The following is a 19318-nucleotide window of genomic DNA, read 5'->3' on the forward strand; positions in this document are numbered from 1 at the left end:
GACTCATTCTTTACAACTGCAGCAGCAAATTGTTTAGACCCGCTATTAATAAAATAGGACAGCGGGCTCAACTGTACACTAGATTTAACCATTCAAATGAAGTCCATTGCCCAGGAGGTTATTCATATGCTGTAGTGTTGATAGAACTGCCAGCACATCAATTACCCTGAAGGATTACACACAAGTGCCGCCAACAAAAAAGTATGGCGGCACACCATAACCCACACAAATCCATGCACATTGCATCACGCACAGTCAGATATTACGCAGAGACAAAGCCATTTTTAATCCTCAATTTTATTACCAAAAAAGGTTCTTAAAAGTACATGTTATTGAGGATGATCATTTCAAGCTGAAAGAAAACAAAAAACAAAAGTACAATTACACAAGTGAATATCATTCTACATTTATAGTCTACTACTGGAAAGGGTCTGTAATCTCTGAACTCTTTCAAGAGGGGATAAAAGGCACCCCTCCGAGTGTCCTGCACAGCAACCATCAAACGGTCACACCATCTTTGGAGCACCCGGCAAAATAAAACTGCTCCCATACAAATCAGGGATGTGCGGTGAGGGGAGGCAGAGCCTCACCTAGAATTGGAGGGGGGAAAAAAAAAACCGCTCAGCTTCGTGTCTGAAGCTGCCAGCTTTTTCTCCATTCAGATTGGCATCTAACAGGTTACAGCAGGGAATCCTCCCCACTGTGTAAGCCGTCATGGACGGAGTGCCTCAGTGAGGAGCAAGTGGGGACAGTGAGGCCCCTCCCCGTCTTCTTCACACTAGCTTGGGGACAGGGCTTCGTCCAGTGGGGCGGGGTTTTGGCCAGCAAGGGGTGGGGCATGCCGAAGCAAGACATACCGCACGTCACTGATACAAATGCATTTTCAGGTTGCAGCACAATGCCAAGTTTTCACCAGCAGGTGGTACTAGATAAACTTCAGGCCAATTTTATTTTTTATATTGCATGCAGTTCTACCCCTTCACATCCCCAACCTTGCCCATTCTGGAACATGCATGTGCTCCATAAAAAAATTAAAGCATGCATTGAGGCAACTGTCATGGCTTAAGTTACTTTGATGGGTTTTCAAGGTATACCCCCCCAACCACCACAATTGGTTTCCAAAATTTTAAATAGGTTTTTAAAAATTGTGATCTCAATCTCTAGGGGTACACCAAGAAATAACAGATGCTCTAGTGGCCATTGACTGGCTAAGTCAAAACAAAGTAGATTTTGGATGTGGCTTCTGTTTGATTGAATTACAGGTTCTGATATCAAATGTCCGTGGAACCACTAACACATGACAAGTGTTTTACCCTTACTTTTAGATAAACTTTAACTGGGAACTCAGATGTAGGCCAAATAGGTAAACATGATCTGCCAACATCCACCTAAAACTGAAGGCTCCCGGTTTGTACACTGTATGATGCTTCTGGGCCAGAAAAATCAGCAAGACCACCAAATGGCAGAGATGATTAACTGGGGTGGAACAGCAAGACCAATTGTTTGCCATGCATGTTTTGAACCCTCTGGAAATATGCGCTAAACCCCAGCCTTTGCAAATACAGTCAAAAACTCAATTTGAGGGCCATTTCTGCCAGGCCTTGGGGTAGAAAGTTCTAGATAAATTCTGTAGATGGCAACTTACACTGTACAGCATATGACTCAACCGTTGATGCCAGCAGGAAGACTGCTCTGGATGAAATGGAGCGAAAGTTATCTCCAGTGTTGACACTTCTCCCTGGAATGATGGGAAAACATTCATATTACGCCACCATAAAGAAAATGGGAGCCTCATCCACAGTGTAATAAGCTTGTTAGACCGCTCCTAAAACTGAGCAATTCTGAATGCTGGTTTAGGAATGTGATTATCCACTATTGTGGCCCAAGAGGCATCTGCAGACTACGGTTCACAAAAAGTGACCGGCTGCCACACCGTTGCTTCCATACTTTGATTTACTGAACTAAGGAAGCATGTCACTTCTGCATGCAAGTAAAGCTTATAAAAATGGTAAATGCAGACCTGGAATAAGCAGAGGTCAGCAATGCAAGCATGCATACTGTACAAGCTAAGGTTCCCGTCATGCATGCTTAGAACTTATCCATTTGGCAAAACAGCGAGGAGTCGTTTTGGTTCAAGACCCCAAAAATTATAGTGCAGATGTTAGATCTTTGGTTTCATGTATGGTACCTTTATGGCCAATCCAAGGTGCCTGCATACCCACCTACAACAGGACATGGAACTGAACCATGTCTAAGCACCACATTCAATCATTCTCAATAAAATGTCCTCTACAGGTAAGCCTAGCCATGTAAAGCAATCACTGAAGACCTTTCAGTGACAGCATATATAAATATACCTGTACCAAGAATTACATTAGTCCTAGGGTCTGGACTGCTGCAGCTGTGCTTACCCATTCTCTGCTTTGCTGGGATGCATGATCCAATTCCACTGCATACTAGATCAGCAGACAGGTTTGAAGCGTCACATACAATCACATCACAGTGGAAATAGATCTAGAAGACAAGTTAATGAAGTCATTTTCTGTCACATCCACACAGGTTTTCCCATATCCCTCCATTGAATGTACTTACTGCTCCAGTATAAGGTTTGTCGGCTTCCATGAAGTTAAATGTTTTAACTTCGAACCTCTTGAAGTGTGATGGAAATTTAACTCTGGAATCTGCAGTCACGGTGCGGAAGACTGTCTGGTATTGCTCCCCATATTCACAACTGAAAACAAAGCAGTGCATGATGCCATTGTGATCATAACTTGTGCTCCTTAATTAAATTACACCTCTTAAGGAATGGGGTCCTAGTCTGTCCCTTTGATAGTTTCTTTGGTGTAAAGCATGGGGCCACACTTGTCAGTATACATTGACACACTGGTACCATTAACATGCTGTAAACCAGTACTCTCAAACTACAGCTAGCTACCATAACTAGCCTGTGTAATAAGGCCCTGCATGCAGGCTCAGATTGCAAGCCAACAGCAGAGGCCTGCCAATTGCAGTGGGTGACAGACTTGAAATGCATAGCATTCCAGCAGTCCGATACTGGCTCTACCAGGCAGACCGATTTCCTGCCCAATCTGACATGTATAGCCCCAGCCATGACCGAATGAATGGTATTGAGGCATGGAGTCTGCAAGGTGAATAGTAACCACCAGTGAGGCTACATTCCCTCAACTGACCACTGTATATGATTCACCATTATACTGACCACCAACCCTGGGGCAATACAGCCACTGACCAGATGCCAGGGCTTTTAGCCCACTGACATATATAGTTTAGACAGAATCCTACTGGCCAGCCTGCCCTGAACAGTCTGACAGCAAACTGGCCCTTTGTATAAGAAGTTTAAGGACCCCTGTTCTAAAAACCACACAGACCTACATAGGATCAAAGGATGCACATTGCACAAACAGCTAATTTCAGGATCAGGTTAAATAGGCAAGTTTCACCTGTTGGTGACAATGAGCCAGGAGGGTGAACTGTTCATTTCGGGAGATGTTGTAGCCCAGCAGGTGTCCAGGAAGAGTTCTAGCTGCGAGTCTGAACTGTACAGGAGCTCAACTTCAAAATACAAGGGTTCCCTCAGGTACTTTACAACAGGATAGTCTGCATCTCCATAGAAGTCTTTGTAGGCAATATCTAAAGGAGCAAAGAATTGTTTATTCCCCAATTTCCAGGAATCCAAGCATTGATGTAGATATTAGCACACGAAGGTATACCATTAATCTAAATGGTTAAGTGCAGAGTGAGCAAGTGAATGCCCTGACCACAGATGTGTAAAGTGTACAGCACACACTACTCTCACTAATGCATGCAAGGTGTGCTGTACTCATACAAAGTGTTTTGGGGCACTTACCAAAAAAGCAATAGTAGCAAGTGCCAGTAGGCATATACCCCAGAAGCTAGGCCACCCAAAACCTACAGTTTGTAAACAAGCAAGTTTCTGACATAGTCTTCTATAGGTCCACCAGATTTGCTAGTTCCTTCCAGGTGGCACATTACATGAGAAATGTTGCCCCATGTATGCAGCTGATCCCAATGATCAAAACAAAAATTGTATATTGCAGCTTACCAGTCCTACAAAGTGGCATCTACAATCTCCCTCAACCCCCGTCTCCTACCCCTTTATTTTAACCTTGTGATGTCACCAGTAACCCTTCTGTCCTAGTTCAGACGCAACCCATATTGAATCTATGGTGGAGCAGTGTTTACAGAACTACTCAACATCTCCCTTCATGGGGAGGGTTATAATCCAGTGAGCTAAAATACATGTGGATATTGAAATGCAGCAGAGCACATGACCATAAGTTCACCATTTCTGGCAGATCAGTTTTGCATTTACCACATACTTAAGTGGAACTTGGGCAAAAATACAGACCGCTGGTGATGAATTCATCAAGCATTCCATGCTGATTTTAAACAGCATCATGGCACATTCAATGCAAACTTTGAAGTTCCAATGCCTTACCTTTACTCAGCCTCAAAACCAAGACTAGTGATGCCATTGCTGACACTGCACTAGGTGTTGGGTTGTTCTCATAACCATATTCTGCCACAATGGTACCATTAGTTGTGTAGTTGCAGGTGACATTCATTCTGCAAAATGTAATTAACTGGTTAGACAAAGCATTTTAGATTATAGAGTTCTTAAATGGAGCCATTAAGGGAATGTTTCCCACATCTTTAATACATTATATAAGATTTACTCTACCAGCAGGTAGCAAGAGTCTGGTACTTGAGGGTTTCAGGAAGCAGTCTACTGCAGTGCAGCACAGGTCGCTTACCTGTTTCTATGGAGTGTTCCAGAAAGTGTAATGCTTTCTTGGGAGAATCTGCTGCTGGCGGCAATGAACCAGCAGCAGAATCCACCAAGTGGCCATTGCCCTAACACCAATGTTAAGTTGCTGCTGGAGCATAGGTCCTCCAAAGTTCATATAAGTCTACAGGATGTGCACAGTGCAGGGAGAGTGCACATACGCTTTTTTTTAATTTTTAAGTTTAGTTTAACCCCTTGGCTTACACAAGAAAAAACCCTACCACAGAGCAAGGTAGTGCCAGGTCAGTACCTGTAAGAGTTGGCAAGCTTTGCTATACAGTATGCAATGTAACCTTTGAGTATGTGATACTCCCACAAATTCCAATTGTATACCTAGTGTGACTTACCATGTCATCTTAAGGGGGTACTTCACGTTACTGGTACCCCCAAATTGAAATTAAAAAGTCAGTTTATATGCTCAGTTGGTTCAATGCTGCAAACACTTTAAACAGCACAATACCCAACTCTGTCATAGGTATCATTTGGTATATGTACACAATGCTGCTGCTATGGTCAGCCTCAGCAAGCATTCCAAACATGAGCAGCCATGTTTGTCAGGATTTAGGAACTGCCCAGTTAACGCCAACACAGAACCCCTGCAACATTAGGTAAAAATATTCCATTAAAAAAAAAATCTTACATAAAGAGTGGATTTCCAGATGCACTGTAGTAGGCGATCTCATTGTGATACATCATGAGGTTGTCTACAAACTAGAGGGAAAGAGACTGAATTACATAGAGTTCTTGAAGCAGCTGGACTTTTCAAAACCATTGGCGACACCTTATTTAAAGAGTTACCAGAATGCTAGACACATGCAATCATTTCTTGCCATGTTGTGCCCCATGATTTTACATCTATAAAAAGTAAAAGGTGCCCATACACTGCACAATTCTCGTACGAGAATCGCAGGAAATCCCCGTGATCGTACAGTGTATGGAAGGCGTGCGACCGTTTCTACTGTACGGTCGTATGTCTTCCCATCGAACCAGCATGCTAGAAAGCCTGACCGGGAATTGTACGATTCTCGGCGAGTTAGTGGCCTGCTGGTTCGACAACTGCCGAACGGGCCGGTGTGCGCACACTGCCTGTTTGCCGTCCTTGCAAGCCTGCCCCTCATTGCAGTCATCGCAAGCCTGCCCCTCAAGGGGGCAGGCTTGCGATGATCACAAGTACGATCTGCCTGTCCAAGATGGGCAGATCGTACGGTTTTTTTAAAGTACTTTACAACCCTGGCAAGACAAAAGTCTTGCCAGGGTTGTAAAGTGTATGGGCACCTTAAGACTTGTTACACCCTTCAATAACCCCCACCCTAGATTAAAAAAAGACCATTAGGGGTTTTGTGGTCCTTAAAAAGTAAAGGGTCACTGTAGAAGCAGTATGTTAATATGAGTTATAGCTCATCTATGGCTATATATGGCTACCCAACTCCAGGTAATATGAAAGTAATGCGCTTTTGCCAGGTGATATTAGGTACAGTTGGCTGTTCCAGCTAATGTTATTCATCCAGTCTTCCTAGTAGACTGTAAACCCAAAAGTTGCCTGGAACCAGGCAATGTTTAAGTACTCCTTATACATCAAGTTTGAAAGATATCAAGCCATAGACTACACTGCTCAAATTTTGGCAGGACTACCTCCCATTAGGGGGATTCAAGCTGCCCATAGACTGCTCAAATGTCACAGTAAAAATAATAAGTGTCACATGGGTTCTAACCCCTCACCAACCAAATCTAAATGTGGCTGTAGGTGCTCCCCGCTCATCCCTGGCATTGTACTGACCGGCCAATAAAGTCAGATAGCTGCTCAGTAGACATTTGAAGTTCCATACCGTTCTTGAAGTTCTACAGGAGCTTGCATAGAATGAGAAGTAGGCGTTGTTTGTGTCAAACCTAGCCGGCTGACAGGCTGCATCCCTCAGTCTTAGCAGAGACATGTCCATATCTGGTATATTGACGACTTTCTTCACTGTCACCTGAATGATTCCTTCAGGGAGGCAAACTAGAGGCAAACATTGGAAGTGTTAAAAGTTCATAGAAATCTGTATATTCTTCCCAATCTGTTCAGCAGAATGGTAATGTTTAGTTGATCTTCCCCATCTTCATTTCTGATCCTGGCATTTCAGGGTACAAAATCTTTGTAAACAGTTTATGGGCTGGATGTTTGTAAATCCAGAATAAAAGTTTCCCATCTAGGATACCATCCAAACCTGGGACTATGGTTTTGTATTTCATGCTAAAGCTGGCCATAGACAGGCTAGTCTTAATATCAGTGCAGACAATCCAGCAGCTTTCAGATACAGCTAGGAAGTGATTGAGGGTGCAATTCTCAGCATGCAACATATACAAAACTGGGTAAAATGAGCAGCAAGCCTGTAATGAGCTTGCATTGTTTTAACTGTATGAAATCCTCAATTTACATCTCAGAACACTCAAGTAAAATCTAAGTACACAATTGATCATTTTAAAATTTACCATCTTAATGTTCCAAAGAGAAAGTTTTACCAAGTGAAAAGTATTTAGTAGAATCAACTCAAAAATGAGATCACACCCCTTGTCAAGCACTTTTTCTCCATTTGCTACACTTACAGTCCCTCCTAGTTCTGCTGTGCAGCAGGTTACACGGAGGCCAACTACTAGTCAACTTAAGGTTGAATCAGAATCTACCATTTGGCTTCAATATATACCTGCATTCATTGTGGACCTGCCCAGGCCAACAAGCCCTTTACCCATTAGATTGAATGTACAGAAATATTATATGCCAATACTAGCAAGGAGGTGCATGGTGATGTTTTAGCCACTATGGATTAGTTGAGGATGGCCTCCAAAGTACCCTGAACCAAAAAGCAGAGATCCCGATATGCATGCCTACATTAGACTCAGGTCACAATAGCAAAGCACATGTTGCATTTTCATGACCATGCATGGTTTGTTTGAAGTGTTAAGCTGGTCATACACCTCACAATTATCTGCAGCTTTTGTGCTCAGATGGAAAAGGTGCAACAGATTCCTCCATCTACACTTAACTGTGTGCATGGAGTAATCTCCACCTGGGCCAATCTGTTGCACATTTTCCATCTGACCACAGAAAATCTGCAGATAATTGTAAGGTGTATGGGCATCTTTTGTGTAACCAAACAACTGACCATTAGCATATCAACAAAGTTTTGAAAACTGTAAGATTTCAAAGATTGTTTGAGACAAGCCATCTGACCCTCTACTGCAATATATTTTGGAAGCAAAAAACAGCAACCGCCCCCATTAACCCAGAGCCTTACCAACTGGGCTTGGTGTGATGTCACAATTAATGGCAAAAGAATAAACTGTGGCTCCAGTGCCATCTTTGATATTTAGTGGGACTACAGCCGATACACCAGCTCCAGATGCCTGAAAATAAAAATAAATTTTAAAAGGCATCTTTCATTGCATAAAAGTAGTTGGTCACTTAATTCATATGCGATTGGGATGGATAGTGAGGATACTTGTTCTGCCAGAGATGAGCATCCTAACCAGCACCAGAGACTGCTACCACCAACTCCCAGAAACCATGCTCGTTCTGCTACATAACACATCCCTGCGATAGACAGTAAAGTGGGTGCTACACTGTCAGAAGTCCCCCAGCACTGAAGGATCCTTCAATTGTAAATAGCCATGCTGATGTCTTAACCTCCTAGTAATGCTGCAAAATCAGGCCAAACATATCACACAGACCTCATCTCTCCCATACAAAGATCAGGGTTGTAAACACGCTAGCCAAGTCCATCTAAAATTAGGCTGATTTAGCAGGCAGAGTTAGCCATTCATTTACCATTTTAGGAAATCCTGCAGGAATCTGATCATTTAAACTGTTGCCACCAAACACTAGGCACACCATTATAAAATGAAGTTAAATGCACCACGGGGTGGTGCCTCCTGAAGGTCCTAGTTTGTGTGGAAATGAACCCAAGAACAGATTTCAGCACTCAACTCTTCCATCACTAACAAAGTGGGGTTCAATACCTGGAGAAATCATTCATGGATTCCCAAGTTAGATGGTCTTCATAAACATTTATGAAGCCTAAATGGCACTGCCCAAATAAGTTGCAAGTCATAGGACCTCTGGACTACATACTCATGTCCATGTTTTAAAAGCACTAGAATTACAAAACCATTGACATGTCAGAAGTTTAGTATGTTCTACCTCTAACATACAACTCTAAATTTTAAAGCATAGTGTGAGCCCTGCCTACTTCACTTCTGTCACTTTGAATGGTATAGATTTTGTAGCCCAAAAAGTAAAGTTCACTGTTGTGGTTACACACTAGAACAGAATGCATTCGAATATTAAATCTCAGGAAGTTGAGTAGCCATGTCCAAAATTCAGAGGACAACTTAAAGCTTACCTCATACATGATCAGATCAGACTGTGCAGGGATCTGAACTGTAAGATTCTGATTGGTTCCCACAGGTAACGAACTGCTGGTTGTCACCAGTGTATTCTGAATGTACACATTCCAGTTTTGATTGATGTTAGCAACGGCAATAGTAAATTGGGAGTCTTTTTGGCCACAGGGTCCCACAATAGGATGGGCTAGAGTCCGCAACAAAAAGGTTACATTATAAAGTGGTCCTACACATCAGGTGGATATTTACTGATTCACTCTGGCCGCTTTTATACGAGAGCTTTTAACTTCCATAGAAGCAAAATTTGCACTTCATGGTTAATCCTGCAGTGAGCGCTATGGAAAAGTGTGTTCTCTTATTAAAAGTCTAGTGCCCTGGTTTGTCATGCGAGCCAATCGTTTATGTACCGAGTCACTGGCAGGGAAAATGTGCAGGTCAACTTCCCGTTTGCTTGTTCCAGGCTAGTGACTCAAATACTAAAGCCACAGCCAGGCAGTTCGCATTTTCAGAACATCTCATTCAGAACATCTCATTTCCCACAGAGGAGTTACCTCGCGCTACTACAGTAGCTTGAAGAAATGGGGGCTCCATGTCTGCACATTCCCCCAACTTCTCTACGGTCCCTGGGGTTTTGAGAGACATCTAATGTTACACCATAACTTGGAAGTCTGGTCTGGAGATTCTTTATGAAAAGGTTGGCCATTTCAACTAACCAGTGGCAGGTATAGAAACAGGCTCTTGCAAGCAGGCCAAGTTACTGCAGACCAGTCCGTTCTGTTAGAGCTGGGACACCCCTTTGATATGGATAACATGACAATGTGCATTAAGAGCATCATAGCAAAGACAAAATCCAAAGCCTTTCATTACTTACGCATAAAGCATTCAATGGTAGCAGGGGTAGTGAAGGTCTCACCATATGGAATGATATTGAACCCAAACGTCAGGTTTAGGGTGAAAAGCACACCATCTGGAAGAATCTAAATAAAAAAAAAAATATAAAATCATAACTTTGCATTTCAATCTTTTCCCAACCCAAAGAGCTTCCATTGTTACCCTAGTTCCTTTCCTCAACACAAAATAGAACAAATCTAAAACTCCCAATTCAGCAGAGGGAGGGCCTGGATGGAATTGAACCCTTTACTCATGGAACTCAAACACTCCATGACAGTCAGCACATCCAGTTTTGTCATCTCTAATCTTTACATTCATGCAGAATGTGACTTGCCATGTCTTACAGCATGTGGCGTACCCACAGCAGCATGCATATGCTTGGCATCCATTCTACAGACTGCGTTTGTTATGCATGACCTGTGCAGTGCCATTTTTAAGACCGCCTTGGCACCTCAAAACAAAAAGTAGGTACTCTAGAAACACATGTCTACCCCCTCAACAAATCCACCATGCCTGAGCTTTATCATACATGTAAAATGGAATAGAAAACCCAAACATTTATTAACTACAGGGGGCGCGCAGGTTTTTCCTATGCACTGTGTCACATTCTAGGTATAAGCACAAGGGAGTGTGGGCATGTTAGTACACGGTTTAATAGACCAGACTGGGGTGCCAAGTGACCGACACAAGTGAATGGTGGCAGAGATCCATCCAAACAGCATCTTATCAGTTATTCAGTGCTCATTCCTGACCTGCTTATAACTGTCCTCTGAATCTCAAGACTAGCTCTTTGGGTGGATATACAGGTTACCAACTGGTGGCAACCACTAGTCCCATTAGACCCGAGGCAACATGAATGATTGTAGCAGCACAGCTTTGGCATATATAGAAATATAAAGAGCAATGATGCCATTGCAAGTCAAGAAACTAGTTCTACTGTGAGCACATCTGCCTAAAGCAAGTCTGTCATGAGTAAAGCCATGCAAACCCATCAATAAAACCAGTTGACTGATCTATCCTGACCCACTAGTTTATACCAGTTACTGACAGATTAGGAAAGCAGAAGCCCATATCTGTATATCAAGTCCAGGTGAGTGAAAGTTGAAGAGATCAGGGCAGCCAGGTGAGGCAAGCAACCACTGCTTCCATGTCTGGAATGACAGGATTCCTTTAGAATACAAGATGCATACTTTACCTTCTGAGATATTTGTGGATCCAGGAAAGGAACTTTCACAACAAAATAAAAGCTTCCATTTGGATGTTGCATTGAGGTTATTGGATAGCCATGACTTATGGCCTGCTCCACAGTCTGTGTGACTCCACCACCAATGGTTATGTTAATCAATTGAATGTCTGGGAGGAATGTTCCAACTGTGATATTGAAGATCAGTGTTGATGGTACGGTATCTGAAGAAAGACATCAGGATTATATTCATAAATACCAACTCAAGTCCCTGTATGTGCAATGCCTTACCATTGGTTATGACAGGAGGCCTTCGCTCGAATGGTGTTGTGATGTCTTTTATAATGGTGTACCTGGTGATGCCCCATCCATCATCTGTCCAGAAGTTTTCAAGGAATGGCTTAATGTTGTACTTTACCCCATGCTCCAGATTCACAACATGGCTCTGGATTGGACAGGTACAAGGCAGTAATTGAGAAATCATAAACAGGTAATAATTCACAACTGAACACATTTTGGATGGAGTGGGAAACAGATGGAACCCTGTGCTTAGAGTAAAAGAATTTAAAGAGCCACCCATGGTAAAAACCTGATTGAGCATCTAAACCTCGAGGATCTGACTTTTCATGCAGTTTCTATACAGGCACCTTCAATACAGTTTACCCCAGAGCTGTAAGGTTTCTCTCAACCGCATACTAAAGGTGTCATTACTTTAAAGTTGCAAGTCTTCCCCCCACCCCATGTCCACTTGCCATTTTTCCTATATGAGCACCTTACCCAAACCAGGTTTTCAAATTTGCGCACAGGAACGTTGGAGACCACTGCCTGATCACCTACAGTTTGCATGCCTAAGGTAAACTGTCGGGTTCCAAATTCTTTAGAACCACTCAGGGTTATAGTAGTTGGACTTCTCGCTTAGGTCTAAACTAAAGCCTTGTTAAGTTACTGCAAATCCCCCCCATGTTTTAGAAGCATACTGCTAGCATTCCATAGACCAGAAAATGTTATGCTATTGAATGCTTTGGTTCACAAGTCTTTAAAATTGTTTAACACCAAATAGCTGCAAAGGGCTCAATATCCTTTTAACTGACTCCATACTACCCAGTATGGCTGGCAATAAAGGCAAAGGGGCAATTGTTACAACTAGGGTCTAACTGGACCCTTACATCCTTTAGCCAGTGCAGAGCCTCCTAATAAGTTAGGATTAGAACTTGGTACTGCAGGTCCTTTTTTCATGGAAGTTTAGAGCCCATTTAGTATATGGAAGGTCTACATTGAGTTCCTTAAAGCTAGCTCTCTTCAACCAAAAATTGTAACACCCGTCTTCATTTTTATAGAGTTTCTATGAAGGGTTTCCAGTGACTAGTACAAACAGCTGTGTATTAAGATACTAGAACACCTAAATTAAACAGAATGCTTGTACATCATGCACCCTTTACCTTATAATAGCCTCCATTGGCACCTATGGGAATTTTCACAGTGATGGCTACAACACTATCAGTGATGGCATAATTGCTAGCAAGTATTTGCTCATTTGTTATATTCAAAAGGTCCAGGCCAAACTGATAGCTACTTTTCTGGACAGCCTTGGCACCTATAAGTAGGGGGAAAATGTTCTTTGGAATAGTCCATGTTATCCAGCCAGGGGTAAACACCACATCATCTGGAAAAAGAATAGTAAAGAAAGGCTCAAGCACAAAGTGTGTCTTATTCTACGCCAAACTCAATACAACATACTGAAGTCAGGTTATTTTACAGAATACAGCTACTGTGCACTGTAACTTATCCAACACTCCCACAAAACACTTGACAACCTAAATATGAATGCCCTTTGGCAGAAAGTGTTCTTTTCTGAAGCTGCTTTAGCGTTATGTAGCCATCTTTAACACCATAAAAAGTGTTAAACTGCAACAATAGATACAAGCTTGCCAAGTTAGCACTGTACACAGTTAAGTCACCCATTTAACTGCAATGATTCTGTCATGGCAGCCAGGGAGGATCAGCGATTAAATATTAATCTCCTATCTAAAGTCAGGACTCCAACAGTGACACTACACTTGCACAGCTCAATTAAAGCTTTTTATATAAAGATTTACATGCGATTAGTTTGATAAAACTAGGCTAAAAAGTTCCTGGAAGCAGAAGTGTTGAGAACTATGGGGTTAGGGCTTTTCCCCATAGTTCTCCTAAGGGTAATGGGAGGACACAAACTAGCATCCTGCGTCACCCAAAGGTCACTATACCGCGAGCTACAGCTTACGGTATAATGATGCTGCAGCTGAAACGGATCCTGACAATTATGTCTGGATCCACCCAGCTGCGTGAGTGACAGATGGCTCTGCCTATCTAGAGGCAGAGCCAGCAGTACCTGCCACCTCCCGTCAGTTCCACCAGTCAGCGCTGGAGGATCGGACAGTGGAGGACCAATGGTAGCCTTAATGCAATTTGAAGATCACCTGTTCAACAGGTCTTCTGGTATGGATCTTTGGCTTGTCACCTTGAGGAAACAGCCAGAAAACAAACCCTTTACATGAGCATTTTACCATAGCAGATTCCCATCTGCAGCTGTTATCATTCTGCCTATAATGCATGCCACCTTTCACTAGTACAGTATATCCAAAGCGAGAAGATGCTCAGTAATTGCTACAGTGAAGATAGCATACTAAAGTGGACAAATATACAGAAGCATCACAACTTCATCCTTTCCTGCAGAACCCCCATAACACCCAACGTGAAGACTAAATCACTGACAACTTGGGAACCAATGGTGTAGCTAAAACTTCTTAAAAGTGCATGTTACTCACCAACTGGGCAAGATGCAGCATTATCAATCAAGTAAATAAACCATCTCTGCTTGTAAAACAGTGTAGCTCGTATAGTTGAATATGTCACACCGTCAACCTGAAACATAGGTAAAGATTTAACTACTGGAAAGCCAGAGCAGCCAGCCCAATTAGTCCTGCATAGCACGTTATAAGATGTTAGGTTAGAAGGTAACCCATGCAAGAGCTTTTAAGGCAGTTATGATAAACAGGCTACCCATCTGGGCAGTCATGGGATATTTGAAGGGAAGCAAACATTGAGGCTTAACTCTAGGAAAACCGCTATAGGAGTTCTTTGTTGCCCTTCTGTGTGGGGACGGACTAAATTGGTAAACCAAAGTGAACATGTGCACAAATCTAGTTACTCTAGCAGTAAAATCCTTAAAGTTGAACTCCTGTCAAGTTACCACCCCCCTTCCCTTTTAACCCCTATAATCACCATGACCTTACTCTTTCAACCAGGCAGTATCAGGCACTCCAAGGACTGAACATTCAATAATATGCAAGCGCAGCTCACTCCTGGAGATCTGTGAGGCTGCATGATGCACCCCATAGGGAACATGTCAACAGGCTGGGCTCACAGGAAATGGGCAGTGTCATTCCCCCCTAGAGTGGAAAAAAGTTGCCACAATGCTAGAGCATTGAGATTTGTAAGCGTGGATTTGAGAAGGAAAAAAAAAAAAAGTTCACTTTAAGACAAGCCATTTGTTACCTCTACCTGCTTATACCATGAATTACCTCCAAAAGCCTCAAATATCAAAGACTATCTGGGTTTCAGGTAGCTTAACATTTTAGAACCACAATGTGTTTTTACATTAGAGGGCTGGCAGGCCATAAAGATTCTAATTAGAAATATATTTTTAAAAAAAAGCCAAGACTGCGGTGCTGCTGTTGTGAATGTGAAGATAGATTTTGCCAAATGCCTATAGCTACAGGAGGTGAATGAAGGCTTGTGTATAGCATGGGTGCAGGTTCACTTTAGCATAGCATTCTATATAAAGTGATAGGACAGTTCAGTTTCATATGCCTGGAGTAACTCCTAGGTCACCTTTTGAGTGATTGCTTCTGTGGCATTGTAAGGAGATCTCAGCAGTGTCCTGGATTCTGTGGTATTAATGCCATATCCCATTTTCAGCGCAGCATCGATTAGCATGGTTGTTTTCTGAGTAGAAGACTTGTGGAACACAACTTGCCAAATTGACATGAGTCCATCGACAGCCTTTAGGGGGTAGAGGAAAGAAATAGGTTTAAGTTAACAGCATTATACTGCACATTCAGAGCATCATTAGTAGAAATTTGCTACCTAGGCAATGCTTAAGATGCAATCTAGTAGGGAAGGCATACAGCAACCAACTTGCTGACTGAGATTTAATGCCATCATCTCGATCCTTTACTGTCTGACAAGTCACTGACTGGACAGGCATCATGTGACACTTGGCATGCACATATATGTGTCAATGACAGTGTAGTGAAGCCATCACATTACTTCCCAGGCAAATCACAGCTATCCAGGCATCTTGGGACATGCTCAGCTGTTTTATATATGTGAATGTTTAAAATGAGAGCTAGGGAATTCTTTGTATTGTATAGAAGACTAAGTGCAAAGATTGCCACAAAACCAAGGGGGCATTTAAACAAACAGCAGTTTTGGTGGTACGTGTACAATGCCCCTTTTAAGAGACCCAATTCAACGCAAAACATACCGGACCAAAGGCAGACGCCCAATCTTCTGGCTCATTTTTGAACATCCCTTCAGCAATTACTGGGATCTTTCTCCTGACAGACACCTACGAAAGTAAAGATTTTATAAATGAGACAAGATGAACAGCTTTGAAGCCTGTGCAAATAGATCGTTCTAGTATAAATCAAGCACATGGAATTCGAAACCAGTTAGCCTAAATAATTTTTTTTAACCAAAGGGAGGCAAAGAACCTCCTCACAAGCTCAAAGCTCTGTCAGACACATGCAAAGTCTTTAGAAAAATTAAGACATGTGCATTGGTTGGAGTATTCCCATCCAACTTTTCCCCATTGCATTCTCTAAAGGCCAACAACGACTACATGGCCTCTTCATAATGGCAATCCCAAGAGCACAAAACCTAACATCTCCAAAACTTACCAGGTGGTTGGTCTATCAAATACTGTAAAACCAGTTTATGGACCAACTTTAAAAAATAAGGCCAATGTTAGCCAACTTGCATATTTTCCCTCCCTTACAAAACCTAAAAATTGCCAGTACCAAAATGGCTGCCAGTTCAATCCACATTTAGACCTGTTAAGACTTTTTTGCCCCAGTTGCCAAACCTTTAACATTGATTCCTCCACTACAGACACCCATTTCATTCACCCGAGAAACAAACCCAGACATGCAAAAGTTAATCCTAACTCAAAACGCCTTAAGGCTCTTTAGCTAAAGTGTTAACTGTGCTGGCAATGGCACTGTTTGTACATTTTAATAAGTTGAAACAAGGAACTCATTGGTTCCCTCCGCATCTAAAAAATAAAAAAATTGCCTTTGCCACTAATTCATAGCAATAAGTGGTCTTCAACCAATGTTTTATGACATGGGCCATAAAAGCCCCTCTTCCAGACCTTCTATTGCCCATCAGTCAATACATTGCTGAACTAGTGTTTTTTTTTTACCTCCATGTAGTTTGTTTCACACAAGATCTCCCGGGGGCTCCAGTAATAGGGACAGCTCATATTCTTTAGGTAGCTTATAGCACCAACCATATCCGGCCTGGATGAGATCTCGATCATCACTGGCACTGTGAAGTAAGTCTCATTCTGTGGATGGCAAGTTATGGTAACATTTCATGAAATGTGATTTGGTAGTCCGCAACAAACAAATGCATCATGCCTTAGATTAAGGCCTCCAACAGCAGAAGACATTGATAATCTAAAGAGTGGTAAGGAACCAGGTGTTGAGTGCCTACTTTGATGCCACAAAAAGGTGGTTACTGCTTTTAATACCATGAAGGATATGGCCAAAACACAGATCAAGAGCTAGTTTTGGATAGATCACAATAAGCTAGCATGTGGTTCACACAAGGAGCAACTCATTTAATGCCAGCTACCCCAAGTGTGGATAGAGCCACACAACTTACCTGAATCTGAACATAGCAGCTGTAGAGGGAGACTCTGAATGTTATATTACCCCAGCTGTCCTGGGATATTTTATATCCACACTTTGTAGCCAAAGAGTCAGTGATCGTGACTGCTTTTCCATCCTGATCTATGATTGAAACAGCCAATAGAGACAAGTGAAAGGAATGAGAATGGATTCTTAATGCATAACATCAGTCCTAAGATTAAAGCTTTTCACTTTAGACATTTAAGCATGCAATGAACATTTCCCCATATTTAATGCATTTAGAGATACTGCAAATACAGAAACATAAAACATACCCATCTGAGAGAAATGCACTCTTACCCCAAGTCCTGTTGTGGGGCCACAAAAGCCCTGACTAGTGTCTTGGCATACTCCTCTGACCTACCTACTCTATCCCCACAACATATCCCTGGCACTACATTCTGTAGTGCCAGGTCAAGAGAGCCAATTAGTCTCCTTGAGAACATAGGAAGTGAGCACTGGACATTTTCTGACCTGGTCAGATTTTTTGCATTCAAAACAGAACACTTTCATTGGCATCTTTAACAGACCAAAGGGTGCAAATAATGACATTTTTAGGGTTGCCGGGCTGGCAGAATTAGTAAAAAGTATACTGGGCAGACATCAGTGCCCATGATACAGAGTTGCTGAGAGCCATCACAATGTGTCCTGAATGACCTGAAGAACCAGGAAACTATTCCCTTCTCCATGTTGGACCCATTTCTTAAGAGCAATTTATTAAGAGCAACAAGTATTTGAGAAGATTTGACACTTGGCCATCACCCATGGGGACATGGCAATAAAAACCTGACAGATGTTCTACCTTCCAAGACCATAAGCTATGCTAGCATCTTTTATTGTCAATTTAACAATTCTCCTGGCAGATACATTTGATGGTTAGGTTCCATTAACTCATCTTTTTAAGAAATAGCCAAACCTTGAAACTGTCTTTCCTCCATTAAACACTGCTTTTTTTTCAATGCTTACCCGATATAGTGCAAGAGGATTACAAAGACCCTTCTATGTGGGCAAAATTGTGAACACTTGAGTGACACCTTGTTTAGGAGGTCATCTGTGCAGCTGGACCCTCTGCTGTGCTGCACTCAGAACACCCTTTACTTGTCAACTTACCCAGTCAGTGACCAAGGAGAAAGTGAAACAAAGCAGCATGCAACAAAGCAGCATGCATCTTATAGTGAAGGAGCCAACAACTGCCAAGATAACAGTTAACGCTGCAGTGCATTTACAAGTCATCAGATAAGCGTCTGAAATGAACTGCAGAGACTAACTGCCAACATAATTTGTTTTAAAACTGAAGAGAGCATAAGGGCAGTGCCATCTCCCCCATGTTAAGCAATATGGTGATTGCAAGGGGGTGGTATGTGTATTTGGGTAGGGGGGGTGCACATTACAAGGGGAAAGGGGTAAATACCTCTGTTGCTTAGCTCATGGCAACCAGTGAAGCAAGTTAGCTGGGTAGGATGCAGGGCAGAGGGCCACATGTTGCTAAAAGCCCTTGGTGACCTGGGACACTGGCCCATAAAGGGGGCAGCAGTAGGGTTGCCACTCATCCAGGATTCACCTGGACAGTCTGAGTTTTGAGTCCTGTATGTGCTGTGTCCATGTGTCAGGCCAGCTGAAACCCAGACACAAGATGTCACAAAGTCAGTGGACAGGGAAGCCACAGGGTCCTGGTGCTCCTGCTCTTACGCAGCCAGGATTCATGCACAGTACAGGTGTAGACCTCCACTGTGACTGCGCACTGATGACTCATACAACCTTTCCAATCTCTCGATATTCTAAATTTATACACCGAGAGCTAGGATTGTGAGGGCTGTAGGGGGAGCTACTGAGCGTTTCAGATCACCCTTAATGTCACACCATGCCAAAACATGGAACTCAACAAACAAAGTCCTGTCAACCGGCCTGACACTTAGTGCTTTGGCCCATTTACCAAGTTCTACAGTGAATGACCCTGAATCAGGGAACAAGATGTCAGTCTTGACCATGAGGGTCTCCCTTTGCCATCTCCTGTATAGTCACCAAAAAATCTGCCATGCAATGCTAGAGGGTTTGCGTTACGCTTGGAGTGGCACCCCTATGCAG

General features: G+C 42.6%; 1 protein-coding gene across 1 annotated transcript in view; it reads right to left on the reverse strand.

The window, feature by feature from the left end:
- Positions 1-316: 316 nt before the first annotated feature.
- LOC108801009 overlaps positions 317-19318 on the reverse strand; it is a gene marked incomplete at its 5' end in the record, with an annotated part of 19585 nt that continues 583 nt past the window's right edge. Inside the window, 20 exons of the mRNA XM_018572983.1 lie at positions 317-352; positions 1653-1738; positions 2412-2514; positions 2593-2731; positions 3462-3651; positions 4481-4608; positions 5469-5539; positions 6655-6824; positions 8101-8209; positions 9205-9392; positions 10077-10182; positions 11292-11503; positions 11571-11724; positions 12719-12942; positions 14084-14180; positions 15150-15320; positions 15805-15888; positions 16744-16887; positions 17208-17385; positions 19121-19187. Coding sequence (XP_018428485.1) covers positions 317-352; positions 1653-1738; positions 2412-2514; positions 2593-2731; positions 3462-3651; positions 4481-4608; positions 5469-5539; positions 6655-6824; positions 8101-8209; positions 9205-9392; positions 10077-10182; positions 11292-11503; positions 11571-11724; positions 12719-12942; positions 14084-14180; positions 15150-15320; positions 15805-15888; positions 16744-16887; positions 17208-17385; positions 19121-19187 — 2657 coding nt within the window. The remainder of the gene's footprint in view (positions 353-1652; positions 1739-2411; positions 2515-2592; positions 2732-3461; positions 3652-4480; positions 4609-5468; positions 5540-6654; positions 6825-8100; positions 8210-9204; positions 9393-10076; positions 10183-11291; positions 11504-11570; positions 11725-12718; positions 12943-14083; positions 14181-15149; positions 15321-15804; positions 15889-16743; positions 16888-17207; positions 17386-19120; positions 19188-19318) is intronic.

The sequence above is a fragment of the Nanorana parkeri genome, unplaced genomic scaffold, assembly GCF_000935625.1.
Source record: "Nanorana parkeri isolate BGI_ZX_2015 unplaced genomic scaffold, ASM93562v1 scaffold2194, whole genome shotgun sequence".
Classification (NCBI taxonomy): Eukaryota; Metazoa; Chordata; class Amphibia; order Anura; family Dicroglossidae; genus Nanorana; species Nanorana parkeri.